The 25822-nt window shown below is 41.0% G+C and overlaps 2 protein-coding genes across 4 annotated transcripts in view; one reads left to right on the forward strand and one right to left on the reverse strand.

Moving 5' to 3' along the window:
• Sass6 (SAS-6 centriolar assembly protein) overlaps nt 1-17908 on the forward strand; it is a 33436-nt gene extending 15528 nt beyond the window's left edge. Inside the window, exons 8-17 of one of the 2 annotated variants that reach the window (XM_028890166.2) lie at nt 666-857; nt 4551-4745; nt 4841-4930; nt 5007-5186; nt 5555-5636; nt 6349-6485; nt 8155-8283; nt 15757-15851; nt 17134-17228; nt 17322-17908. In XM_028890166.2, the coding sequence (XP_028745999.1) occupies nt 666-857; nt 4551-4745; nt 4841-4930; nt 5007-5186; nt 5555-5636; nt 6349-6485; nt 8155-8283; nt 15757-15851; nt 17134-17228; nt 17322-17428 (1302 nt within the window). In that variant the 3' untranslated portion in view covers nt 17429-17908. The remainder of the gene's footprint in view (nt 1-665; nt 858-4550; nt 4746-4840; nt 4931-5006; nt 5187-5554; nt 5637-6348; nt 6486-8154; nt 8284-15756; nt 15852-17133; nt 17229-17321) is intronic. The other variant, XM_028890167.2, reaches the window with a different exon arrangement.
• Nucleotides 17909-20157: 2249 nt separating this feature from the next.
• Mfsd14a (major facilitator superfamily domain containing 14A) overlaps nt 20158-25822 on the reverse strand; it is a 33473-nt gene continuing 27808 nt past the window's right edge. The window contains exons 9-12 of one of the 2 annotated variants that reach the window (XM_028890153.2): nt 25471-25583; nt 24056-24153; nt 22720-22883; nt 20158-21493 (exon numbers count right to left, since the gene is read on the reverse strand). In XM_028890153.2, the coding sequence (XP_028745986.1) occupies nt 21287-21493; nt 22720-22883; nt 24056-24153; nt 25471-25583 (582 nt within the window). In that variant the 3' untranslated portion in view covers nt 20158-21286. The remainder of the gene's footprint in view (nt 21494-22719; nt 22884-24055; nt 24154-25470; nt 25584-25822) is intronic. The other variant, XM_037207039.1, reaches the window with a different exon arrangement.

A 25822-nucleotide genomic window follows, 5' to 3' on the forward strand; every position in this document is an offset into this window, starting at 1 on the left:
ATATTTTTACTGTATCTACTTATCTACTTATCTGCCTCCACTACTCTGGATAATCTGTGTTTTTAGATAGTCTCATGTAGCTTTGTAGCAGAGAATGACTACAGGTCTGTGTCCCATCCCCGTCCCGTTCCCATCGTCCCCCCCCCACACACAGGGTCTCTCTGTGTAGTTTTGGTGCCTGTCCTGGATCTTGCTCTGTAGACCAGGCTGGCCTCGAACTTACGAGATCCGCCTGGCTCTGCCTCCTAAGTGCTGGGATTTAGGCGTGTGCCACCACCACCCGGCTTGCTTGTTTTTTTTTTTAAGACAGGGTTTCTCTGTGTAGCTTTAGGGCTTGTCCTGGAACTCTCTCTGTAGACCATGCTGTCCTCAAACTCACAGAGATCCCCGCCTCTGCCTCCCAAGTGCTGGGATTAAAGGCATATACCACTACAGCCCAGCTGATCCTCTGGTTTATACCTCCTGAGTGTTGGGAGATTACTGACAAGACAATAGTGTTAAATATACCTTTGTTTGCTTTACTTGCTCTTTCATGAAATCTGTAATTGAAATAGACTTTTTCTAAGCAGGGAAATCTGAAAATGATGAAGAAATGGTTGTTTTCTTCTGACCTTTCCCTATTTATTTTTCTGTTCTTTCTTCTTTGACATACCATTCTGTAATAGGCACAGGTTCAATACCAGCAGCAGCACGAACAACAGAAAAAGGAGCTGGAAGCCCTCCACCAACGAAATATCCACCAGCTTCAAAACAGATTGTCTGAATTAGAAGCCGCTAATAAAGACCTGACTGAGAAGAAATATAAAGGAGACGCCACGGTCAGAGAACTGAAAGCGAAGCTTGCTGGTGCGGAAGAGGTAGAGTGCTGGCTGCTTTGCCCGTGGCCACACTTGGGGACCGCTGAGGTCGACTCGCTTGGTTTCCCGTTGGTCACTGCACTGCTGAGTAATGATCATCTCAGTGCAAAGAAAATAGGGAATAGAAGATGTGATAAAAAGGAGGAACTGGGGTAGTATAGTTTGGAGTTTGAATAATAAATATTGAATAAAAGGGCATCGCTCAGATTCTTTCAGTGTATTTTTTAATATTAGTGCATTGTCCGGGTCTCACAAGGGCAGTGTTGACAAGTTTAGTCTAGAGCTGTGAAGGTGAATGACCAGTGACAGACTTGCAGAAATTCACCCGTCCTTGGGTGCCATTATCCTCATTGCAGAGCTAATTGGGCTGCAGCACAGAGTTTTGTTGTCATTTGCTTAAAATCCTACAGCTAACAAGGAGAAGGAGGAGGCTTGTAACCTTTTGTTCTTTGCCTGTCTTTCTTTCCAGCACCAGGAATATTTGTTTTTGCATTACTGGGATTTAACCCAGGGCCTCCTGCATACCTGGCAACTGCTTTGCAGTGAGCTTCATACCCTGCATATCAGAGCAGTTTAAACAGTGTTGGTGTTTGCCCCAGACAGTTGTGGGTGTGTTGGCACTAATGATAGTTTCTACTTAGCATTAGTAGAAGCTATTTTCAGACTTTTTTTTTTTTGAGACAGTGTTTTCTGTGTTTCCCAGGTTGGCATCAGAGTCCTGGTCTCAGTCCAGTACCTGACTCTGACTTTACCTTACGCAGTGGCTGGACTACAGGCAAACACACGATTTCTGATTTTTGTTTGTTTGCTTTGTCTTTTGAGATAGGGTTTCTCTGTGTAGCCCTGGCTGTCCTGGAATTCTGTAGACCAGGCTGGCCTTGAACTCAGATCCACCTGCCTCTGCTTCCCTAGTGCTCAGATTAAAGGATGTGGCACCACGCCCAGCTTATTTCTGATTTTTAAGGTTTATATATTTAACATTGGAGATCACCAAAGTCCCATTTCCCTAGTGTTTAGAAGCTAAAGCTCCACCCATTTTATGTGTAGATCCTTGAAATATTCTGCATTGACAATAGATGTATTTACATTTACACCCTATACTCTTTGATGGTGGTTAGTGCAGCATTTCTGACTTGGCGCATGGTAGGCTAATGGCTTCATAATGATGCTATATGATTTCTTCTATCTAAACCCCCAGTTTATTAACAGTCTTAACTATGTTGATTTTTCTATAACCTCATTGTGTTAGTTATCTTTGTATCAGTGACAAAATATTGATATCAACAACTTAAGGGAGATGGATTTATTTTGTCTCCGCATTTCCGAGGCTATTTCTGGCTATACTTTGGACTTGATGGAGTGTGGTTAAGAGGGCTGTTCATTTCACAGTGGACAGGAAATGGGTGGGGAATGTGACACCACAGGGACATGACACAACACAGCTCTGAGGACATTGCCCCACTTCATGTTTCCACACCTCCCAATGTAGTGCCTTCAGCTGGAGATGAAGCCTCTGGGGACGTTTCATGTTTGAGCCATAACACCAAACTGTTTCTTCTTAGATTTGCAGATCACCTGTAGAGTATAACTTCTTTGTTTTATGTCTGAGTGTTCAGTTTCATAATTATGTGAAGTTAAACACTGTAGGCATCCATGTCCTAAAGTGATTATCATTTATTGGAGTCAATTGTTAGGCAATTTACATAAGGTTTTTGAAGTTCTTGGGGGACTTATGTTAGATCACAGTCCTTTTTCTAACAGATATCAGGCTACAAATTCCTGCAGCTCTGTCTATGGCCAGAATAGATAAGGTGGCTGTGCTGTGGTCTTGCAACCCCCCCACCCTCCTATTTGTAGTTGTAAGATAAGTTCGTGATCTTCCCTAGTTCCTGCTTTCATGCACGTTGGCACATAGGCCAGGCCAGACTACATCACATGGTATGACGTTTGCTCACCCTTCAGAAATCAGTAAGCATCAGAACCTGCTTTATTCTTAGAACTAAAGGGTCTGCTTGCTGTCATGGTGCCTGTCCTGCTGTCCCTGGCAGCCATCTTGTCCCAGCTCAGCTCCCTCAGACTTCTGTGCTGCTTTCCCTCCTCAGGACCTTGTTTCCCAAGAAAGCTCTTTTGAAGAGTGATCTCATGTCAGCTCCTTCCCAGGAACCTGCATTATTTAAAATTTTATTTATTGGTCTGTGCATGTGTGTTTAAAAATGAGTGCACGTATGTCAACACAACTTTATAAATGAGGACACTAAAAAAAGTTCAGTATTTCCACACTTGCCCTGTACATGTATTCTAATTTGACATGAAGTCTGTCTGATGTCAATGTTTGCTCCAAAAACCACTGTTGTGCACTATAAAATTATCTTAAACACTTTTTGTTAAAACAATTCCCTAAGTATTGCTTATTGGACTTAGAGCAGTTACATTTTGGTTGCTATTAGCCTCCCAAGATGTGATTTATTCTAGGTTTTTTTTTTAAATCCATTTTTAGTTAACAGTTATTTGCTTTTTTTCTTGCTTTAAATATAATCCAAGGAGAAATTTAGAAATGTTAACATATTTATTGATGTGGAAAATAATTGTAATATATTATAAGAAGTAGATAATAAAATTACACAGTATGGGGCCAAGAGATGGTCCAGCAGTTAAGAGCACTTAATGCTCTTGCAGAGGATCCAGGTTCAATTCCCAGCACCCACATGGTGGCTTATAACCATCCATAACTATGGTTCCAAATCTGATGCCCTCTTCTGACCTTCACAAGCACCAGGCATGCATTTGGTGCACATACATACATGAGGCTCATACACATAAAATAAAAAGTTTTGTTTTGTTTTGTTTTGTTTTCATAAATCAGGATTGCTTTGTTTTCTCCTTGGTATAATTGAATTCAAAGTATATTTTAAAGTTGTATCCAGATCTATAACTTACACACACACTGGAGAGATTTTCATGCTTTTAAAAAACATAATAGAACCCCAAATTAATAGACTGTTTTTTGGCTTCAGATGAGATTTATGTAGCCCAGGCTAGCCTTGAGGTTATACTGACTCTGCCTCAGCACTCTGAGTGCTGTCACTACTGCGCCTGTCTTTGGAGACAGTTTTGGTGTTTAAGACGTCTTAGTTTTTTTAGAAAGTTTTTTTTTTTTTGGTTGTTGTTTTTGTTTTTTTTGGGCAGGGTTTCTCTGTGTAACAGCCCTGGCTGTCCTGGAATTCGCTTTGTAGACCAGGCTAGCCTCAAATTCAGAGAGATCTGCCTGCCACTGCCTTCCCAGTGCTGGGATTAAAGGTGTGCGCTACTACCACCCAGCAGAAAGGTTTTTGTTTGTTTGTTTGTTTGTTTTAAATGTAATTAGTATTTTGTTTGTTTGCTTTTTAAATTTTCATTTATTTTTATGTGTATCGATGTTTTGCCTCTATGTATGTCTTTGCACCATGTCTGTACCCAGTATCTGTGGTGGCCGGAAGGCGGCATCAGATTTCCTGGGACTCGACAGAAACAGTTGTGAGCTGCCTTGTGGATGCTGGGAATTGAACCTGCATCCTCTGGAGGGGAGCCAGTTCTTTTATCCATTGAATCATCTCTCTGACCCTGACACCTTAGTTTTAAATAACCAGCTGACTCATTTCCTTTACATAATGCATAACAATTCCTCTCCCCAATGCCTCCCCCCCTGCTGCCCAGGAGCTGCAGCGGACCAAGCAAGAGGTCCTGTCTCTGAGAAGAGAGAACTGTACCCTGGATGCTGAATGCCATGAGAAAGAAAAGCATATTAACCAGCTACAAACCAAAGTGGCGGTTTTGGAACAGGAAATCAAGGATAAAGACCAGCTTGTTCTGAGAACAAAAGAAGCATTCGATACAATCCAAGAACAAAAGGTCTTTTGTAAAAATTTAAAAATAAATGGATCACATTTCCTAGCGATGCTTCCTCTAAATAAACAGTGTCTTCCTCGTGCTTGTTTTTGTGTCAGGTGGCTCTAGAAGAAAATGGTGAGAAGAATCAGGTGCAGCTGGGAAAACTTGAAGCTACAATAAAATCGTTATCAGCAGAGCTTCTGAAGGTTGGCTTTGAAATGTTTAGCAAAATGTTAGTATCGCATTGGATTGCATAAATATTCATATGAGGCTCTCTTACAGGCAAATGAAATTATCAAGAAGTTACAAGGGGATCTTAAAACTCTCATGGGCAAAATGAAACTGAAGAATACAGTTACTATTCAGCAAGAAAAGCTATTGGCCGAGAAAGAGGAAATGCTCCAAAAGGAGCGAAAGGAATCGCAGGATGCCGGACAGGCTCTTCGAGCCAAAGAGCAAGAGGTGGTCACTGTCTCCTGCTTCTGGGTTGTGGGTCTTCGTGTACAGTCAGTGAGCTTCCCCACCCGGATGCTAAACTTCAGCCTGGTTGGATGAAGACAGTTGCTTTGGCCTTTTTTCCTTAAACAAAACCCCACTAGCTTAGGTAGATGTTAATAACCCACTTAAGTCTGCAAAGTTATTTATCAGTACGCCAAAGCCTTGGTTCTCATATGTAGAGATGATAAGTAATCCGACTGCTGGAATTAAAGGTGTGCGACATCACTGCCTGGCTTCCTTTAGTGGTTTTAGTAGTAATCAGTTCATTAATAGTATAGTACATTTCTTTAGTCTTCAACTTTTATTGACTTACGATGATTGACATATTTCAGGTATGCAAATTACAAGAGCAATTAGAAACTACAGTTCAGAAACTTGAAGAAAGTAAACAACTTTTAAAAAATAATGAAAAATGTAAGTAATGTTTTAGTTTTCTGTAAATAAGGCTCATAGTTTTATTGTTAACTTGAATTTTATTTGAAATAGTAAAAGTGCAGGTAAATGAAAACATTGCTATGTACAAATAATTTCTGCTTTAAGTTTGCTTTTTTGTTGTTATTTTGTTTGTTTTGGAGATAGAGTCTCACTGTGTAGCTCTGCCGCCTCCTCCTCGCCTCTTGAGTGCTGGTATTAGGCATGTGACGCCATGCCTGGCAAGGTTAAACTTTTGTTGAACATTTTCTCAGTTCTAAGAACTAGGTATCAGACATAGAATTATGTACTTTAAATCTCTGAGAGCTACTGTTCTAGAAACAAAAGCTGTCAGATTTTGAGTTGTAGAAGTATGTGCTTTGGAAAGCAAAAGGATGAGAAGTCCCATGCAGGAGTTGCTAAAGTAAGCGTCTCTGACTACAAACGTGTATAAGCTTGTGTGTGCTCCTGGTGTAAAGGAGCTGTGGAAACTGAGTATCACAAAACTGTAGTCCGTGTGCGCCCGCACACTTGTAACCTGAGCCTTTGAGAGACTGAGGCCGAAAGAGCAACAACTGAGGGCCTGTCTGGCTACAGTAAAACCTGTTTGAAAAAAACCAAAGACAGAAGAGTATTATCATTTAATCATGTTAAATTATTCCAAAAATTAAAACTAAAATGAAATTCTGTTCTGCTTTTTATTCTCCTATGTAAGTAATCACGTGGCTAAACAAAGAATTAAATGAAAACCAGCTGGTGAGAAAGCAAGACACACTGGGCCCCTCTTCCACTCCCCCTGTGCACTCGAGCAGCAACCCCATCAGAAGTGGGATCTCTCCCAACCTGAACGTGGTAAGAGTTGAGATGAGATGTGAGTGATGTTCCTGGAGTCCACACTCACTCAGTAGGAGTCCGTACATACTGCCCTTGGAGGTACAGCTCAGACATGCATGATCTTAACGCAGAGGCTGTATCTAAGGGGCATTCTTCATGCCTCTGTGTGTTTGTGAATATGTATACTTATATGTGTGCATGAAGGGCATACTTCATAGGCTTTTCTATAGAAATCATTATTCAGTGTACTGAAACTTACACACATGAACACACACAGAGAAAGATTGTTTAGAAAACTTCAAGCCGAGAAAATTGAGGGTTTGGACTCAGTTTGGAAGTCCTATGGAGAAAAGCCTGCACTGATTTGGTCAGCAAGCAAAGTGGGGAGGCAGCTTTATGAACAGATTTGTTGGTTCTAGAGTCAGAGCGTCATGAGAGACATTTCTAGCTTTTTCCTCACAAGGAATGGGAGGAGAAGAGAGACAGCTCTTTAGATCAGGAGGGGCCTGGTGTTAGGAAAGGGCAAGGCTGAGAGGACTAGCACTTGCTCATCACAGTTCAAGACTTAGGCTCTCCTCTTGAACATAACAATTAGAGTGTCATCATCAGACGTGCTCTCTTGATGAATCAACACAACAAGAGCGCTCTTCAATCATATCTGAACACAGACAGAAGTCTGCTAGGCTGCAGAAAGGGCCAGACAGCCTTTGTCCTGGCTGACATTCGTAGTTGTGGCTTCTCTAACCACGAACACACAACCCTGGCTTAATCAGTAAGACATAGAGACTCAGACACTTTTTTCTACTCCCTAGTAGCTTGTAATCGATCAATGGTGAAGTTCCTCTTTCTTTAATCTTTCCCTCAGATACTCTGACCTGACTAAATTCAGCCTGTTCTTCCCTTTAGCCACTTGCTGAGACTCCTTAGGGTCCCTCCTAGTTTGCAGGCCGCATCACATGGAGCAGTAATCCCAGCTGGACATCAGAGGGATGTTGCTGGCTATGAGGGGTTGCCACTTATTGTTAATTTAGATGTCTAGTTGAAATTTTAATCTACTGTGATAAACTGTAGATAAACATTGTGGAAAACTTGGAAAAGATTGCTGCTAAGCGGAATGGGGTACAAAAAGAGAAACAGTTGACTCTTCACTGAGTGCTATCAAACAGCTGTGTAAAGGAATCTATAGTGCAGCCACTGGCTTCAGAGGCCATACAAGTGGCCTCTTTTAAGAAACTGTTCTCATGACATTGGTTAATGCTGGTGCCGTGATATTAAAATAGTACAAAGCATTTCTTTCAGCTTGTCTGCTAAAAGACAGTAATCTTAATTTTCATTCAGTCTGACAAAATTATTTATCTCTGAATGGACTGTTGATGACTCCAAATCTTCCTTACACCTTCTCTGTCAGTAGGCTAGGTAAACAAGGTGCCTTGGCAGTCTGTGTTTTAACCCCATTCAAAGGCAAACCCAGTAGTTTCTTTGACCCATAATAGCTAGTCTGGAGGGCCCTCTAGGTAGACCAAAGAGGTTCCACCCTCTGGTTACTAAAAAGCAACATTTTGTGGTGTCTTCTAGAGAAAATTGGCCTCTGAGATATTGCTGTTAACTAGTAATGATTACTAGCAGACATTTTGCTTTCTAGGTCAGATATTTCTCATCTCCAATCATTTTATGTTTTGGTTTTTAGGTTGATAATAGACTAAATTACCCAAGCTGTGGAATTGGCTATCCTGTCTCCTCTGCGTTTGCATTCCAGAATGTTTTTCCTCATGTAGTATCTGCCAAAAACACCAGCCATCCAATCTCAGGACCAAAGGTAGCCAAATGAACTGTTTTGGAAAATTACAGAAACTTGTTGGCATATAAATATGTTTCACCTTTTAAAAGTGTGTTTATTGCTCAGCTGCTAACTGGTAGGTAATATATTAGATGATTACTGAATATCTAGCATATGCTTAAAGGAAATACAAGTACCAAGTGTTTGCAGAATCACTGCAGTTTGTAAAGCCTAGATTGTTGTGGACCATTTAACTAGGCAAAGATGTGTTACTTTTGTTTATTCTGTGGAATATTACTTTAACTGTGTAAAGGTGTGTTCTATTTGTTTATGCTGCATTTGTTTAACTATGTAAAGATGTGTTGAATGTGTTTCACCTTGTCTGCCTAAGGCACCTGATTGGTCTAATAAAAAGCTGAATGGCCAATAGGTAGGCAGGAGAGGGATAGGCAGGGCTGGCGCACAGAGAGAATAAACAGGAGGAGAAATCTAGGCTTGAGAGGAGGAGGAGGAGAGAATGAGGGAGAAAGAAAGGGAGATGCCTGCCTGGGGCCAGCCAGCTAGGGAGCCACAGCCAGCTAGATGGAGTGGGACATAGAGAAGAGAAAGTTAAAAAGCCCTGAGGCAAATGTAGAAGAGGAGAAATAGGTTAATTTAAGATAAAGAAAAAAAGCTAACCAGAAACAAGCATACGCTAAGGCTGAGCATTCCTAACTAATTAAAATGTCTCTGTGTCAGATTTGGAAGCTGGTTGGTGGCCCAAAAAGAAAAAGCCTGGTACACCAGAGATGAGTCTGTGGAACCTTGGCTTCTTTCTTCTCCTCTCTCCACTTTTATTCGTTGTTTTACCTAGTCAACAAGCTGAAGAAAGACTGCTCACATCACGCTTCTAGCATACTCAGTTTCCTTACTCTCTTGTCAGAATTTATATGTCTAGGGCCGGCTTATAGCCAGCAAATTCTGAAATGCAGTTCTGAATTTGTGACATCGTCACAAGTGATGTATGAGAAGAAATCAATCCTCTCATACTTGATTTATTAGCAAAGATGTTTTTCTGTCCAGTTTATTTCTTGATCATCATTATTATAACTAATATTTTGGTGTTATATGGTATTCTTAAATATATGGGCAGTCAGGGTTAGGGATTTAGCTCAGTGGTAGAGCGCTTGCCTAGCAAGTGCAAGGCTCTGGGTTTGGTCCTCAGCTCTGGGGGAAAAAAAGATAAATATATGGGCGGTCTTTGTTTTTGATTTTTCATTGTTGCTTTGTTGTTGAGATGGGTCTTACTATGTTGTCCTAGGTAGCACCTTCCTGCTTCTGCTCCAAGTAGCGGGAATCACAGGGACACAACTCTGTTCCTGGCTTCTCTGTCTGTCTGTCGCTCTCCCTCTGTTCTGTGTGTGGGGGTCACTTGGGGTTGGGAAGGAGGCCTCAGAGTACAGCCTGTAGAAATCACTTCCCTCCGTCTATTATTTAGGTGCCAATGACTGAGCTCAGGTCCTCAGACTTAGCCACAGACGCCTCTGTCCCATGAGCTGTCTCCCTGCCGTCCTCTCCTCCTCTGTCCCGTGAGCTGTCGTCTCCCTGCTGACCTCTCCTCCTCTGTCCTGTGAGCTGTCGTCTCCCTGCCGACCTCTCCTCCTCTGTCCCGTGAGCTGTCGTCTCCCTGCCGTCCTCTCCTCCTCTGTCCCGTGAGCTGTCGTCTCCCTGCCGACCTCTCCTCCTCTGTCCCGTGAGCTGTCGTCTCCCTGCCGTCCTCTTCTCCTCTGTCCTGTGAGCTGTCGTCTCCCTGCCGACCTCTCCTCCATGGTTTGTTTCTCAGAACCCCTTGTTTCATGATTGCTGTGTTTTCTTTTTAAAAGATTCAGGTGAGCGTGTACCACCTGTGTGCCAGGGCCTGTGGAGGCCGGAAGAGGGTGTCCCTCCCTAGAGCTGGAGTCAACAGAGGGTGTGAGCCACCGGACATGGGTGCCGGGAACCAGATTGTGGACCTCTGCAGCAGCATCCAACTGCTGAGCCATTTACTCCAGGCCTTCCATATTTTTAATCATATTTTACCCTCAGCAGTAAAAACAAACAACAAGAAAAGCACAGAACTTAAGTATTCAGTAAGGGATATATCTTTCTTTGTGAGTTGTATTCATACACTTCAAAGTGACTGTTATTTACTACTGTATTTAGTGGTTTAGGAAAATAGAGCTGAGCGGTGGTGGCCACGCCTTTAATTCCAGCACTCAGGAGGCAGAGGCAGGGGCAGTCTCTGAGTTCAAGGCCAGCCTGGTCTACAGAGCAAGTTCCAGGACAGCCCGGACATAGAGAAACCCTGTCCCAGAAAACTAAAAAAGAAAATAGGATCTGGGTGGGCATGGCAGCAAATTCTTATAATCCAGAGGCTGAAGCAGCAGAATGCTCAAGACCAGCTTGAGCTGAGCATCGTGGCACACATCTTTTTTCTTTTTTAATTAATTTATTTATTATGTATACAGTGTCTTTTAATTATGTTTACAGTGATCTGCCTGCATATATCCCTGCAGGACAGAAGAGGGCACCAGATCTCACTACAGATGGCTATAAGCCACCATGTGGTTGCTGGGAATTGAACCTATGACCTCTGGAAGAACAGCCAGTGCTCTTAACCTCTGAGCCATCTCTCCAGCCCATGGCACACATCTTTAGTCAGGAGGCAGAGGCAGGCAGATCTTCTGTAAGTTTGAGGGCAGCTTGGTCTACAAATCAAGTTGCAGACCGTCAGGAACTTGCTACACAGGGCAAGTGTTCCCAAAGCACTTACATATTCTACCAATAGTCTGATATTTTAGATCTGCCTCCATCCAAGAGGGTGCGTTCTCCATTTAATTGTGATCATTGTAATCAGTGAATGGAAGTGTTGTCACTTGTGGTTGTCACTTTCATTCCCTGAAAGTTACCAGAGCTGGGTGTGGTGGCAAATGCCTTTAGTCCCAGCTCTTGGGAAGCTGAAGCAGGCTGATTTCTGTGAGTTCTAGGACAGCTAGGGTTACAGAGAGACCAGGTTTCAGAAAAATAAAAGTTACTGAGATTAAACTTCTTTCATGTTCTTTATTGTTCTCAGTATATCTGTTTTGTGAAGTGCTTTTAAAACCTTAATTAAAGAAAAACTTGTTGGGAGTTGTTTCTCTCCACCGTTTGAACTTAGGTCATCAGACTAGGCAGTAAGCACCCACCCTGCTGAGCCATTGTACCAGCCCTGTTTCCAAATGTATCCACAGTTTACTGTGAGGTGATTCCCTGTGTATTCTAGACTAGTCCTCCGTCAGATGTATGATCTGGAAATGTTTTCTGTCAGATTGTAGCTTCTCCTTTTTTCTCATCTATTTTCCTTCCTTTCTCCCCCACCTCTCTCCCTCTCTCCCTCCCTCCCTCCCCTTTTGTTTTGTGACAGTCTCCGTATGTAGCCTGGGCGGTCCTTGAACTCGTGTTTCTCATCCCTTAGTCCTCCCGAGTGCTGGGATTGCAGGTGTGAACTACCTTACCTGCTGGCTCCTTTTTATATTGTTGATAGCTTTTTGAGTCACGGAACTTTGAAATTTAAGAGAAAAGAGATAGCTTGATTTTATGTGTGTGGATATTTTTGCCTGCTAGGCGATCCCTTTGCCACTGAGCTACATCCTCAGCACCTTCGTCTGTTTGTAGAGAGGGCCTCGCTCTGTACTCATGCTGGCCTTAAGTCCATTCTCCTACCTTCAGCTTTCCAAATGCTAACGTTAGATCTGCATGTACCACTGTGCCCTGCTAAGATGACTGATCTCTCGCTGCTGGCTCCATTCTACTGTAGAACCTACCGTCTGTTTGTTTTTTCTTTTTTCAGTCTTTAAATTCTTGTTTCCTTTTCTTTTTTTCTTCTCAGTGCCAAGGACAGAATCCAGAGCTTTGTGTATGCCAGGTGTTAAGTTTCAGACCCTAGACAAACAGCTGAGGTGCCTATTTAACATGGCAAAGTTGGACCTGACCACCAGTCTCTCCCAGCACCCCTCAGTCCCTACCTGTTACAGGGTATGGCTGGCAACCCTGAACTTTCCAGCCAAGGGGCTGAGCTGCCCTGCACCCAGAGGCTCTTCCCTATATAATCCAGACATTTTTGCCCCCCCTTTTTCTCCTGGACCTCTGGCCTCCTGGCTGCTGCACCTAGTTCCCTCTTCCTCTCTCCTCTCTCCCTTCCCCTTCCCCATTCCCACATGGCCCAGCTCAGCCTGGTCCTGTCCACTCTGGACTCCCAGATGTCTCTGCCTCTGGCTATGCTCTCCCACACATCTACAATAAACTTTCTCCTTCACCATACCTAAGAGCAGTCATGCCCTTTCCTCTTTATTTCTTTTTTCATTCACCAGGCAAGTGATCTACCATCAAATTATATACCCTCAAGCCCTACATTTTTTAATATTTGATTCATGAGTGTTCTGCTTAAAGCATGGTTATAATGGGTACTTTAAAGTGTTTTCCTGCAATCTGATGTTCGTTAGCCTACAGTGGTATCTTTTGAGTTCTTTTTTCAACACACCTAGTTGCTTCGATTTTCCTGGTTCTTTGTTTAAAGACTGTCTTCTGGATAGTGTATTGTGAGATTCTAGAGTCTGTTTAAATTGTAAAGAAGAGACTTTTTAAAAAAGATTCTTACTCAGGCTGGAGAGATGGCTATCCACCCAGAGCACCCAGATTTAGTTCCGAGCACCCACATGGCAACTCATAACTGTCTGTAACTCTAGTTCCAGGGGATCTGACATCCTCACACAGACATACATGCAAGCGAAATACCAATGCATATAAAATAAATAAAAAGGAATCATCAAAAAAATTAAAAAAGATTCTTTCTGTGGGATGTCCTGTATGCTGTGAATGTATTGCTATGATTGATTGATAAATAAAATGTTGATTGGCCAGTAGCCAGGCAGGAAGTATAGGATAGGCAGGACAAGCAGAGAGGAGAATGCTGGAAGCCGAGGAGAGACACCAGCCTGCCATCCAGAGAGCAACATGTAAAGGCAGCAGGTAAAGCCACAGAACACATGGAGACATGTGGATGAACAGAAATGGGCTGAGTTTAAATGTAAGAGCTAGACAGTGGTAGGCCTGAGCTAATGGCTGAGCAGTTTAATTAATATGAGCTTCTGAGTGATTATTTTATAAGTGGTTGTGATTATTTTATAAGTGGTTGTGGGGTCTGTGTGGCTAGGCAGGACTGGAGAAAACTCCAGCTACAGATTCTTAGTTGAAGTTTCAAGTTTTCTTGTTTTCTGTGTCAAGTTCTGTGTTTTCTGTGTTAGCTGTTTTTATAGGATTTGCTGTACCATTTGTATCTATCCCAAATGTGCAACATCCAGTGACCATTCTGTGACCTGTCAGCAGAACCCCTTTGGTTCACTGGTTGGAGTCAGATTGTGTATGTGTTGCTCCTAAGATACTTTTGTAATGTGTATTTGGTGCTGAGAATCATAGCTTGTTTCTTGTGTGCTCTGCCCACAGGCCAGCAGTTTTAGATAGTTTTAACATCATTGTGTTTGATCTCAAGGTTTACCTGTTCCTATTTGCTTCCTGTATTTTGTATCTTTTCCTTGTCTTGATTTTGGGACTGTTGGTGATACTTTCACAAATGAGAAAGTGTGCAATAGAATACTTGTATTTGGCTATTTTGTTTAATGTGATGCCCTCCATTTCCATCAATATTGCTGCAAATGATTTGAATACTCCAGTGTGTAGTGTGTGTATGTGTATTTACACACACCGTATTTTCCTTTTATATTTTAATGGGCATCTAGGCTGATTCTGTGTTAGCTGTAGTGAACTGTGATGTGGTGAGCATGGGTGTGCATTTATCTCCTTTGTATTCTGGCTTTTATTCCTCTGGGTGTACACCCAAGAGTGAAGGAATTCATAGTAAACCCATGGATAGTGTTTTGAGAACCATCTGTATTGATATTTACAGTAAATGTGTTCATTTACATCCTCACCAACAGGGTATAATTCCTTTTTGCCAAATCCTCATCAGCATTTGCTAATTTGTTTTTATTTTGATAACTCTACCTGGGGCAAGAAGTTACTTCATTATAATTTTGTTTTCTATTTCCCTGATGGCTAAAATCATTGAGCAATTTTTCCATATTTTTATTTCTTTGGAAAAGTATCCATTTAGATCATGGGCTTATTTTAAAATAGATTCCTTGTTTTGTGAATTTTTTGGTTTGTGTATTCTGGGCATGAATTCTCTGTTGGATATGTGATAGCAGATATTTTCTCCCATTCTGTAGATTGTCTCTTCGATGATTGTGTCTTTTTCCTGCAAAAACTTAGTTTTATGTAATTCCATCTGTCATTTTTTGCTTTTCTTTCCTTGCTTTTGTGGTTCTGTCCAGAAATCATTGGGTCTACTGTCTTTTTAAAGTGTATTCCCTTTAGTAGCTTCAGAGTTGCTGATCTTCCATTAAGGACTTTTCATCCATCTTGAGTTGATTTTTATACAAGGCAAGAGGGTAAGTTCAGTCTTTGGCGAGTAGATATCCACATGCTGACAAGGCTGTCCTTTCACTAGTGTATGGTTTTGGTACCTTTGCAAGAGGTGATTGACTAGTGTCATGGGTTTATCTCTAGGTTCTGCCCTCTGTCCCATCGGGATGTGCATCTCCGTTTGGACCAGCCTACCTAGTGTCGCTGGTTACGGTGGCTCCGGAGTGTACCTTGGAACCAAGTATAATGATGCCTCTGGCTTTGCTCTTGGCTACAGATTGCATTCTCTGCTGGGTCTTTTGTGCTTCTGTATACATTTTAGGATTGTTTTTGTTTTTATTCTATTTCTTGGAAGAATGTCTTTGGGCTTTTGATGGGAAATTCGAGTTTGCCAATGAATGAGTAGAATGGATATCTTAACTATATTAACTTGTTCAATACTTTTCATGGTTTAATTTCTTCAGTGCTTTCAAGTTTCACTGTAGTTTTGTACTTCTTAAGTATTATTCCTTGGTAGTGTTTGTTTTAAATGCTTTATTTAGAATTTTTAAGTAAGTATAGCAGTCCTTTGAAAGCCTTTTAAAGCATGGTTTTCAGAAACAAGTTAAATCTATTGTGGTGGTAATAGGGTTTTTGTTTGTTTGTTTTTTTGTTTTTTGCATATTTTTGAGACAGAGCCTTGCTTTGTAGCCAAAGCTCTCTTCAAAGTCTTGAGATCATTCCAGCACATGGGATATGGGCACTTGCTACCCGGCCAGCCAAGCGTTGGCTGTTCAGTCTTGCAGTAGACCTGAATGTGTTAATGTCCATGACAAAGTTCCCGACACAGTCACTCTTACTCACTCTTCCCTCACTTCCATCATGTGAGCTTTCTGTGTGAGGAAAAGTCAGGTTCTCTCAAGTATCAACAGAACATAAAATACAGGCGAAACCTTTAATTTTATTGTTGAGACTAATCAAAAAGTAAAACCTAAGCACTCAGCTCAGCATGGAAGTGCGGCAGCTCTGAGTTCATGAGCTATGTTCTCCCCACAGGTTCAGTTTAACTTGCAGCTTTCAAAACCAAGCACATCCATAGACGCACAGCCAGGAACAGCTACTAGCAGGCCTTGTTCAACTGATAAGGAGAAGTAAGTACTCAGTGAGCTACTCTTCGCTATGAAAAAGGAATTCTCTTGTATATGCTTTTAAATTATAGGATCCCCCTTAGATGTATGGTACAAGACTTTGTTAAAGGTAAAGACTGTTCTTGTAAACATTTGGATATGTGTATAGAAATCCTTTTTAAAGCTAGGTATAGTGGCACATGCCTTTAATTCCACCACTCAAGTGGCAGAGATGGGCAAATCTCTGATTGCAAAAGCCAAGACCTTGTCTCAGAAAGAGGGTTACAGAGATGGTTCAGTGATGTTCTTCCAGAGGACCCACATGGCTGCCCACAACCCTTTGTAACTCCAAGGGAGATCTGAAGCCTTTCCCTGGCCTCCAGGGGCACTGCACACATGTGCAGACATAAATGCAGGCAAAGCACCCATACACATGAAAGTAAACAAAATACATGTACAGAACTTAATGATATTCTCAAGTCAATTACGTTTTTTTTTTATCATGTGTCATTTACATGCTTTTTTGTTCTAGTAGTATATTTTATTGTCTTCAATATACTGAATATTCTCAGTGTATATTGGTTCTCCTGTGTTTTCTCATCCCTCTGTGTGTTTACCATGATATAAAATCTCATGGTACTTACAGAATTTTCATTTCTTGTATAGTCCTTATCCCAGTTTTTAGTATAACTTTAATACTTTTTTAGAAGGAATTTATTATATATAGAGATATTTATTTGCTTAAAAAAACAGCGAGTTGGCCGGGTGGTGGCGGCGCAGGCCTTTAATCCCAGCACTCGGGAGGCAGAGCCAGGCGGATCTCTGTGAGTTCGAGGCCAGCCTGGGCTACCAAGTGAGTGCCAGGAAAGGCGCAAAGCTACGCAGAGAAACCCTGTCTCAAAAAACCAAAAAAAAAAAAAAAAAAAAAAAACCAGCAAGTAGTACACAGATTAAGTGTCCTTTATTCGAAACATTTGAGACCAGCGGTACTTCAAGTTTTTGGAATATTTGCATATACATGGCACCTAAGCCGGAAAGAAAAGATGGATGCTTCTCCTAGACAGCCTGCAGGGGTATTATGTACTTGGTTTGTCGTTTTATTTCTGGTGCTCTTGTCTCATCTGAGCCATCCATCAAATGGGGTCAACAGATGTTGGAGTTGATAACTTGTGGCACCATGTGGGTGATCAAAATAATTGTAGAACATTTTGAATCTGTCGACTAGGGACATTCAACACATACACATAGAAAATGAACAATAAAATGAAATTTAAGACCTAAAGATTGCTTTTTTTTTTTTTTTAAGTAGTGAAAATTTAGGACTGGAATCTAAATACTTGAAGAAAAGAGAAGATAGCATTCCTTTACGTGGACTCAGCCAGAATCTATTTAGTACTTCAGGTGAGGAGATGCTGCACTGGGTATGGTAAAGTTTCGTTAACTGTGTCTAAGACTGCAGTAGTAACAGGTTGTGTGTTTTGTTCTCTTTTGCAGACCATCAGAAAGATGGCATGCTGGGAGCATCACAGACATCTTCCAAACCCACAGTTCTCCCCTCTTCCTCCTCAGCATATTTCCCTGGGCAGCTGCCAACTAGTTAACCTAACACTTTTTATTTCTTACTGACAGGTTAGAAATTGAAGTGCTTAACAATCCGCTAATAACCAAACCACCTTCTCCTCATTCCTGGTAGCTCATCTGGATCCTCTGTTCCACTGCTTCCATTTACAGACATAGGAGATTGTTAAGATTCTGAGGAAATGGTGTTTATTCTGTAAACAGAATGCTTCAAAAATACCACTGAATTTGATCAGATTAACAGTTGGTCTGAACAAGAAACACCCAAAGAGAAATGCACCCTGCAAGGGAATAGTAACAAGCTGAAGAAAGCTTGTGGTTCATATTATCACGTTTATTAGCAAAACATCCTTCATTTGCCACCTGAATATTGGGAGAAATAGCTTCAGCCTGTGATTTTTGATCTGTACACTCAAGTCCTTACACTTTTAAAGTTTGTTGTTTTGGTTTGTTTTTTTCTTCCATTTTTTATACACATATATATATATATATATATATTTTGAGACAGTAATTTTTTGTTTGCTTGTTTTTCAAGACAGGGTTTTTCTATGTAGCCCTGGCTGTCCTGGAACTCACTCTGTAGACTAGGCTGGCCTTGAACTCAAGAGATCTGCCTGCCTCTGTCTCCCAAATGCTGAGACTAAAGGTGTGTACCACCATGCCTGACTCATCCGACATATTTGGACTTCTTTCCCCTCCCATCTCCCCCCAGGTGGTCTACACCTCCCTACCCACATAATTTCATGTTTTTTCTCCCTCAAAAAGAAAAACAAACAAACAGTAAAACAAAATATACCAAACCAAAATAGTGAAGTCCATTTTGTGCTAGCCAACTATTCCTGGGTATGGGCCCTGCCCTGGAGTTTGGTTGAAACACCCGGTGACACTTTTAAGTACTTTAAATCGCTAGAATGAATTAATTATTTATAGTGAGTAAATTATTTTCCCTGAAACATCTATGAAATAATTTTTATATAAAAATAATTTGGACATTGTATTTACATGGCTAAAATGCTTTAGTCATCCTGGCTGAGCTTAGAGTACAAAAAAACCTTCAGGGTAATGGCATCATGAATATTCATGGTATTTTTATAGATTGAAATTTGCACTCAGTGTTAATAAAGAAGAAAAATTAACTATAGAATTTACAACTTTCTTTCTCACTACTAAAACTTCAAAGAACTATTCCTTAGAAATTAAGTAGTTTAAAAAAAACCAAAAACCTCCACCATGGGGGCTGGATAGATGGTTAAGAGGTTAAGACCTTGCACTGCTCTAGCGGAGGACCTGAGTTCAGTTCCCAACACACATGTTGGAGTGGTTTAAAATAGCCTGGAACTCCTGCGGATCCACTGTCCTTGGCACACACCATACTCGTGTGCAAATAAATATTCACATATGAACATCCATACAAAACACAAAATTTCCTACATCTTTAACCTTAAGGGTCCCATTTTGTTTTCTTTTTCTTTTTTTTCCAAGACAGGGTTTCTCTGTAGCTTTGTGCCTTTCCTTGAACTCACTCTCTGGAACTCTCTGTAGTCCAGGTTGGCCTTGAACTCAGAGATCTGTCTCCCAAGTGCTGGGATTAAAGGCGTCCACCACCACTGCCTAGCCCATTTTGTTTTCTTATTTACAACTACCCAAAGGAAATTAAAATCCTCCTAAGGCCCCCAAATCTTATTTGTAAAATGCTAACAATCATGTGATAGTTTTAAAAGTCCCAAAGGACTGAAGAAATGGCTCAGTGGCTGATGGCTGCTCTTGCATAGGAATAGGTTCGAGTTCCAGCACCCACATGACAGCTCCTAACTGTGTCACTAGAGATCCAAGAGACCCTCACGTCTCTGAGTACATTAGGCATACACATGGTGCAAAGATATACATGCAGGCAAAACATTCATACACATTAAAAAAACAATTTTTTTAAAGTACATCAAGGTAGTGTCAACTTTACTAGGGCCACAGGAAGACAAGGATCTTTAATCTCACTTTCAAGATGCTGCCAACTATCTTCACCAAGAGGTGTAATGAAAAGTCAGTGATGGGTAAGGATATGACCACCAAAACTACACAGAGAAACCCTGTCTCAACAAACAAAAAAAAAAAAAAAAAAAACCAAAAAAAAAAAAAGTATTGTTGTAATTACTTGAAAGCACTTATTTCTGAAAAGAAGTCTTTGGACAATGCGGGACTGTTGTAAATACTGTGTAATGTACATAAGGTGTTGTGGCAGGCTTTGGAAGGGATATTATAGCTTTTTAAAAAAGACACTTACTCCTACCCTTACTATTTATAAACACACCATTTCCAAGATAGGACAGCACATATCTATCCAAGTGTCTCTGTGCCAAGTGTCCATGCACACAGACCATGCTAATTCTTTGCTCTACCTCTTCAACTTTGGTTTGAAATTGTTTTGTGGTATAACTGTACATGTGTTTATAATCAAGATGTTGCTGTTAATGCTATTTCTAAAAACTGTGACTTTTGTTAATAAAGTACAAACTTGATAATTTAACATGGCAGAAGCATGTTTAGAAAATAAGCTGACTTGCATCACCTGTGGTTAGGAAATCAAGTATTTCCACTTGATTTGCAAATGTTGGATTTTATCTTCAGAGGTTTTTGGTTAGGTGAGGGCAAATGAATGGACTGCAGGAGGTAAGTTAAGGTAAGACTTGTTTCTGTAAAAATGCTTATGGTAACAAAGCCCAAAGAGGCCTTACAGGGACTCACAGATCAAGACTTGTTTAAAAAGAAAAAAATCATTAAAATATTTAATTTTATTAACAGAATATTTACATTTTGAGACCTTATTTAATCATAGTGAATGCTCCAAGTTTAAAAAGCATTAGGCAGTAACCACACACAAGATGAAAACAGTGTAAACTATACAATACTTTATGTACAATTTTTACAAAGTAACACTTTTTTAAATAATATAACTGGACACAAAAATATACACTTTAGAGAAATTCACATCAGTAATTGTATAAAGCTCTCTTCTAGGGTCCTGAAAATTTAGGACAAACATTAGCTCTGTAAATAAAGTGTTACTGTGACAGTCCTGAAAGGCCACTATATATATTTATCTACATATAGATATCACATTGACATTTTCAAGGCTACCAGCTTTACTCTATAATTTGTAGACTATGTATTCAAGTGTTGAGGTCCTTATGATTATGCAAACATCGAGAGAACAGTGGTGTAAGAAGCAGAACACAGATGTATAGGCTCTGACCACCCCAATTGAAATCCTCAGTGGCCGATATTTCCATACTTCAAAACAGCAGTGAATAATGTTTTTAATAAAATTATGGCAAACAAGCTTGGAACATGATTCTGGCTTTCTACAATTTTCACAAGTTTTTGTTGTTTTAAATGCAAACAATTCTTTACCATTTCTTTATTCTAGTGCATCTGCATTAAGGCTTTGAATTATTTGACCCAAGATTTTACAATATTAAAATCTGACTCAGGCTTTTACAATGTTAAAGCGAACAGGTCCACAACCATACTACCTACCATGTCACTGAGTCAACATGAACAGAGGTAAAAGCTCAACACCTTAAGGAAATGGTAGCAGAGACGTGCTAACAGCGGAGTTACATATATAGCTTTTAATTAAAGATGTATAATAAAACAGTTTAGTGGCAAGAGATTGGTGCTAATAAACAAAAGGTTTCTTTTAGAAAGAAATTGTAACATCTTTGGAAAACTGTCCGTTTCTTTCTTTAGTTCCCACGGAGTTCATGCAGATATTTCTTAAGACAATCTTAAAAGTACATTGTAGATGGAAATGGAATGTACATCCAGAACTATAGGTGAAAACTAAGACCTGGGTGTTGAGAGAAAAGTCTTCCTGATTCCGGTCCTCACACATTTGTGTCTTGGAGTAAAGGTTCTTTGGCCTCTCCTGGCGCTTGTGTACTGTGAGGATGGCTGTGACCACCACAGTGCTTTCTCCAACTGCTGGACCTTAAACTTAAATTAGTATGTTCCGGAATAAACAAGGCAACGAGCAGAGCCAGCAGGACCGAACAGGCTCCAAAGAGGAAGGGGGGACCAGGGATGATGGAGTTCTGAGGAAGAAACAATAGTTAGGGAGTTTGCACAGATACTTTCCCCCTAAAATTGCTTAGCAACTGTTTTCCTCGGGTTTTTTGTTGTTTTGAGACGGGTTCTCTGTTATACAGCTCTGGCTGTCCTGGTGGCCTCCAACTCACAGAGATCCTCCTGTGGGATTAAAGGCGTGTACAACCACCACCCAGATTTTTCTAAGCCAATGACTCCATTGAAGCAACAGTTATAAAATACTTCACATTCTTACTGTAAAGTCCTGCACACAGACTGACGGTTATCTAGACAACTGTGCATTGCTTTCGGCACAGAACCTGAAAACAGGTCTTCATGCACCTCCACTCAATCTGCTAGTCCCAAGAGGAAGACAGGAACCTCAGAGTCAAGCAAAGCTACACATACTGACACCTATAGAATCAATACCCGTTTTTGTTTGTTTCAAAAACAATATTGCTAACCACAGAAGAAACAGGTAAACAGATTTTATTTTAACCCCAGATCACATTCATTCTGACACAAAACCCTGTATGGTCATTTTTGTTGTATGTGGCCCACTTTTTTTTTTTAATTTGGAAATAGGCTTGGCTGGGGAAAACTTGCTAAATCAAGGAAACTGAAGAGCTGTTTGCATTGGCTCAATGGTTCATGTGGCTTGGCGTTGGTAATTTCAGTTAGCGCATCAACAAATGTATGCATAACCGCCTCCATCTAGAGACGGGTGACAGCTGTGATACAGAAAAGCAGCAGTGTGGAATGCAAAAAGAGCTGACATGCCACTACATACAAATTGACAGTGGGCTTTGAAATGATTTTTCATTCTTAGAGGAAAAGGATGCACAGACAATTTTGCAAGAAGGTACTCAGAAGAAAAGATTCTTGGACTTGAAAGATTAATTTCGGTTTTAACAATGTCAGGCTGAATGGAGGGCCCGTTCATGCTAGGCAAGCTCTCTACAGCAGGGCTAAAGTCCCAGTCCACTGGGGTTTCATCTGACCTAAAAGTAAACTAAGCACTTCAGGTGGCATCATTGGCTGGCCGTATGTAATCTCAGTATTCAGAAGGCCGGGACAGAAGCATCAGCACAGGCCACACAGTGAGTTCCTGGAACTACAGTGGGCTCTGTCTCAGAAAACCAGAAACAGTTTCACATTAAAGCTTTTGTTTTCAAAACCATCCTGTAGTCCATCCAAATAAATGGGACATTTTAACATGCAAATTAAGAATTACCTGTTCAAAGTGGTGCTGAGGGCTTGTGTTTGTCCCCAGGTCTGAACCTGTGATTGGCAGTTCTTTAAGTTCCACATGGAATATGTAGAAAATGAACCCATAAAGGGCTGGTCCCAGACCATTGCACAATCCTCGGATTCCTGTTATCATTCCTTGAACAACACCTACATGTTTAAAGAAATCATTTAGCACATTGTCTTTTTTCCTACTCTAAAAAACTACAAACATGAAATCAATCTAAATTGAGATGGCTAACAGATACTAGCAACTTATTCTAATGGAAGCCATCAGTAGTTACTGCCCTACGTTCTGTAAATGCAAGCCCAGACGTAACAGGATGAACTCTGGGTAGCAAAAGCACACCAGCCAGGAACTCCTAAGTACATTAAAACTGTCCCACACAGTTTGCTACTCAGTCAAATATATAGTACTGAGTTTGATTTCAATTTCTTTAGGATCATCTTGCTAAATAAAAATGCAACGTTTTTAACCACAGGCCTTTCCTTTCTAAGTGACCACTGCCACGGTTCTACCCTTTTTTCTCTTATAGCCAGGTACAGGAAGGATCCTTTTCATCTGTTACCATGCCAACAGTTACATGTTCCTACCACAAAACCCTTTTATATTTACTCATGTCTTTTATCCATAGAACACTGAAGCTACAGCATTTTAAAGGGTTACAATGAACCCTAAAGTACTATCACAAGAGCAAAATGACAGTGAAACTTCATTAGGAAATGAGGGCATGCATGTGCACTGTCCCTCACAGGCTCATGTGTTCAATTTCAGTCCCTATTAGTAGTGCTGTTTGGGGAGGCCCAAGAACCAGACTGCTGGGGTGAGTTCTTGGAAACATCTTGCTCCTGGCTTCTTCCTATCTACTTTCTCAACCACTATGATGAGTAGCTTCTACCACATGCCTGCCCCTGCTGACATATTCCTCCCTCTGGGCCTACAAACAATGAGTCAAGCAACCATGGACTGAACCCTTTAAAAACTCTACAACCCGAGCTGGAGAAACAGCTCAGAGGTTAAAAGCACTGACTGCTCTTCCAGAGAACCAGGGTTCAATTCCCAGCAACCACAAACGCTCACAACCGTCTATAACTCTAGTTCCAGAGTATCCCACAACCTCACACAGACATACATGTAGGCAAAACACCAATACACATTAAAAATAAATCATTAAAAAACTATAACCAATATAAATCCAGTAAGCTGTTTCTGTTAGGCACTTTATCACAGTGGTGCACACACCCTAACAGCCAAACCGTCAAGGGACGAGTCACCTCAGAACCTGCCTTCCCAAAGGCAGCCAACGTTCCTATCCACTCACCCTGTTGATCGGCGTCAGCAGTCCGTGAAACAAGGGCACTAACAGCTGGAAAGGTAATGCTAGACATGGCTGCCACTGCCCCAGCAGCCCACATCATCCTGGAATCAGAGCAGCAAAACAAAAATTAATACCGCTTCTCCATTTTACCTGTCAAATCAAACCAAGTCAAACCTAGCTGTGGTACAGAAAAGAGAAGTGTACTTTCTCTGCTCCTCTACTTGGCTCTGGGCAAGTCAGTTAAAGGTATATAGCCCCCCCCCCCCCCCCATGTACTCTGGAAGCAGTAACTACTTGTTCACAAAGATGGTGTGTTTGTAAAACTGGGTTGTCAAGTTCCAAACCATGATGTACATGGAATATTCTGTGGGAAGTTGGGAGGCTATGTGGAGGATTAAGACATACAATTACTAAGAAACATCAAGCATATTTAAACATCGAGGCCAGTAATCATCCAAAGTTCCCATGGAGTTGTGTTTCAGTTTAAAGAGCACTGACTGGATATAATCTTGAAAGTATAAAGGGAAGTAAGCTGGATGTTCCTGGCTTCTTGTTTGAAATACTTCATTTCTGCAAAAGCTGTACTGGAAAATACATGACCCACTAAAACACATTCTTAGTGTTTACTAATAATACCCAAACCCAAAGAGGTGGGCAGCCCACCCACCCATCAACAGGAGCCTGCAGGAAAGCAGCCTGTAAGACAAGCTGGGTCTGGTCGTGAGCCAGGATGGGTAGGAGAAGTGGACTGTGCCCACTCACCCTGCCAGGGAGGAACCCTAGTAAACCTGCCCTCCCAACTAGAAAGACAAAACAGATGTAAGGCTTTTCCCGGAATCCCATGCTGTTTCCTAGTAACAAACTGATTAGATTAAATGCACCTTACAGATTCAATAGCTTAATAATCTCATGTCAAAAACAAACAAACAAAATCCTGCCACTATTTAGCCTTAAGTCAGTCTAGAACATACGGGAAATTGTACTATGCATGCTCTAAGGCCCAGCAAGAAGCAGGCTGAAGTTAATGGCTTAGCTGAGAAGGGAAAAAGGGGCAGGGCTGGACATGGTTGTGCACACCTGTAGTCCCAGCACTTGTGAGGCTTAGGCAGCCTTAGCTTAAAAGGAAAGAAGAAAAAAGGGAATATGTCTCAAAAACAAAACACAAAGAAAAAAAATTTTGATGGGGGTGTGGCTACAGGTAGGCTGCTCATGTCCTACACCATACCACGCATACATGGATTCTGGGTTAAATTCACGTGTCTGAGGTTGGGAGAGAGACATATTACTGGGGAGTTGAAAGAGAACTGGGCGGCAGGTAGTAAAGGGCTAATGTGATCAAAAGACATTATACAAGTAAATGAAAATTTCTAAGAATATAAAAAAAATTAATAAAATGAACATTACAATATTATACCTACCAAGGTTCTGAACCAAAGCCATACCATGCCAGCTGCAATATTTGAAATCCCAGACCCAATAAGATGGTGTTCTTATTTCCAATTGACCTCATGAGTAAACTCAAGACTATGGTCTAGAAGACAAACACATACACACACATGATTATCACAAAGGTTTTTGTTTTAATTGCATATTTATTTATTTGTTTATTTATTCATTTGTTTGTTTGTTTGTTGGAATTTGTTCTCTCTTCCCACATAAGGGTCCCAAGGATTAAACTCAGGTCTTCAGGCTTAGTGGCACGTACATTTACCCACTGAACCATCTCGCTGGGCTATACCACAAAGCTTTTTTAAAAAGGTGGTTTCTTTC

The sequence above is a fragment of the Peromyscus leucopus genome, chromosome 6 (assembly GCF_004664715.2).
Source record: "Peromyscus leucopus breed LL Stock chromosome 6, UCI_PerLeu_2.1, whole genome shotgun sequence".
Lineage (NCBI taxonomy): Eukaryota > Metazoa > Chordata > Mammalia > Rodentia > Cricetidae > Peromyscus > Peromyscus leucopus.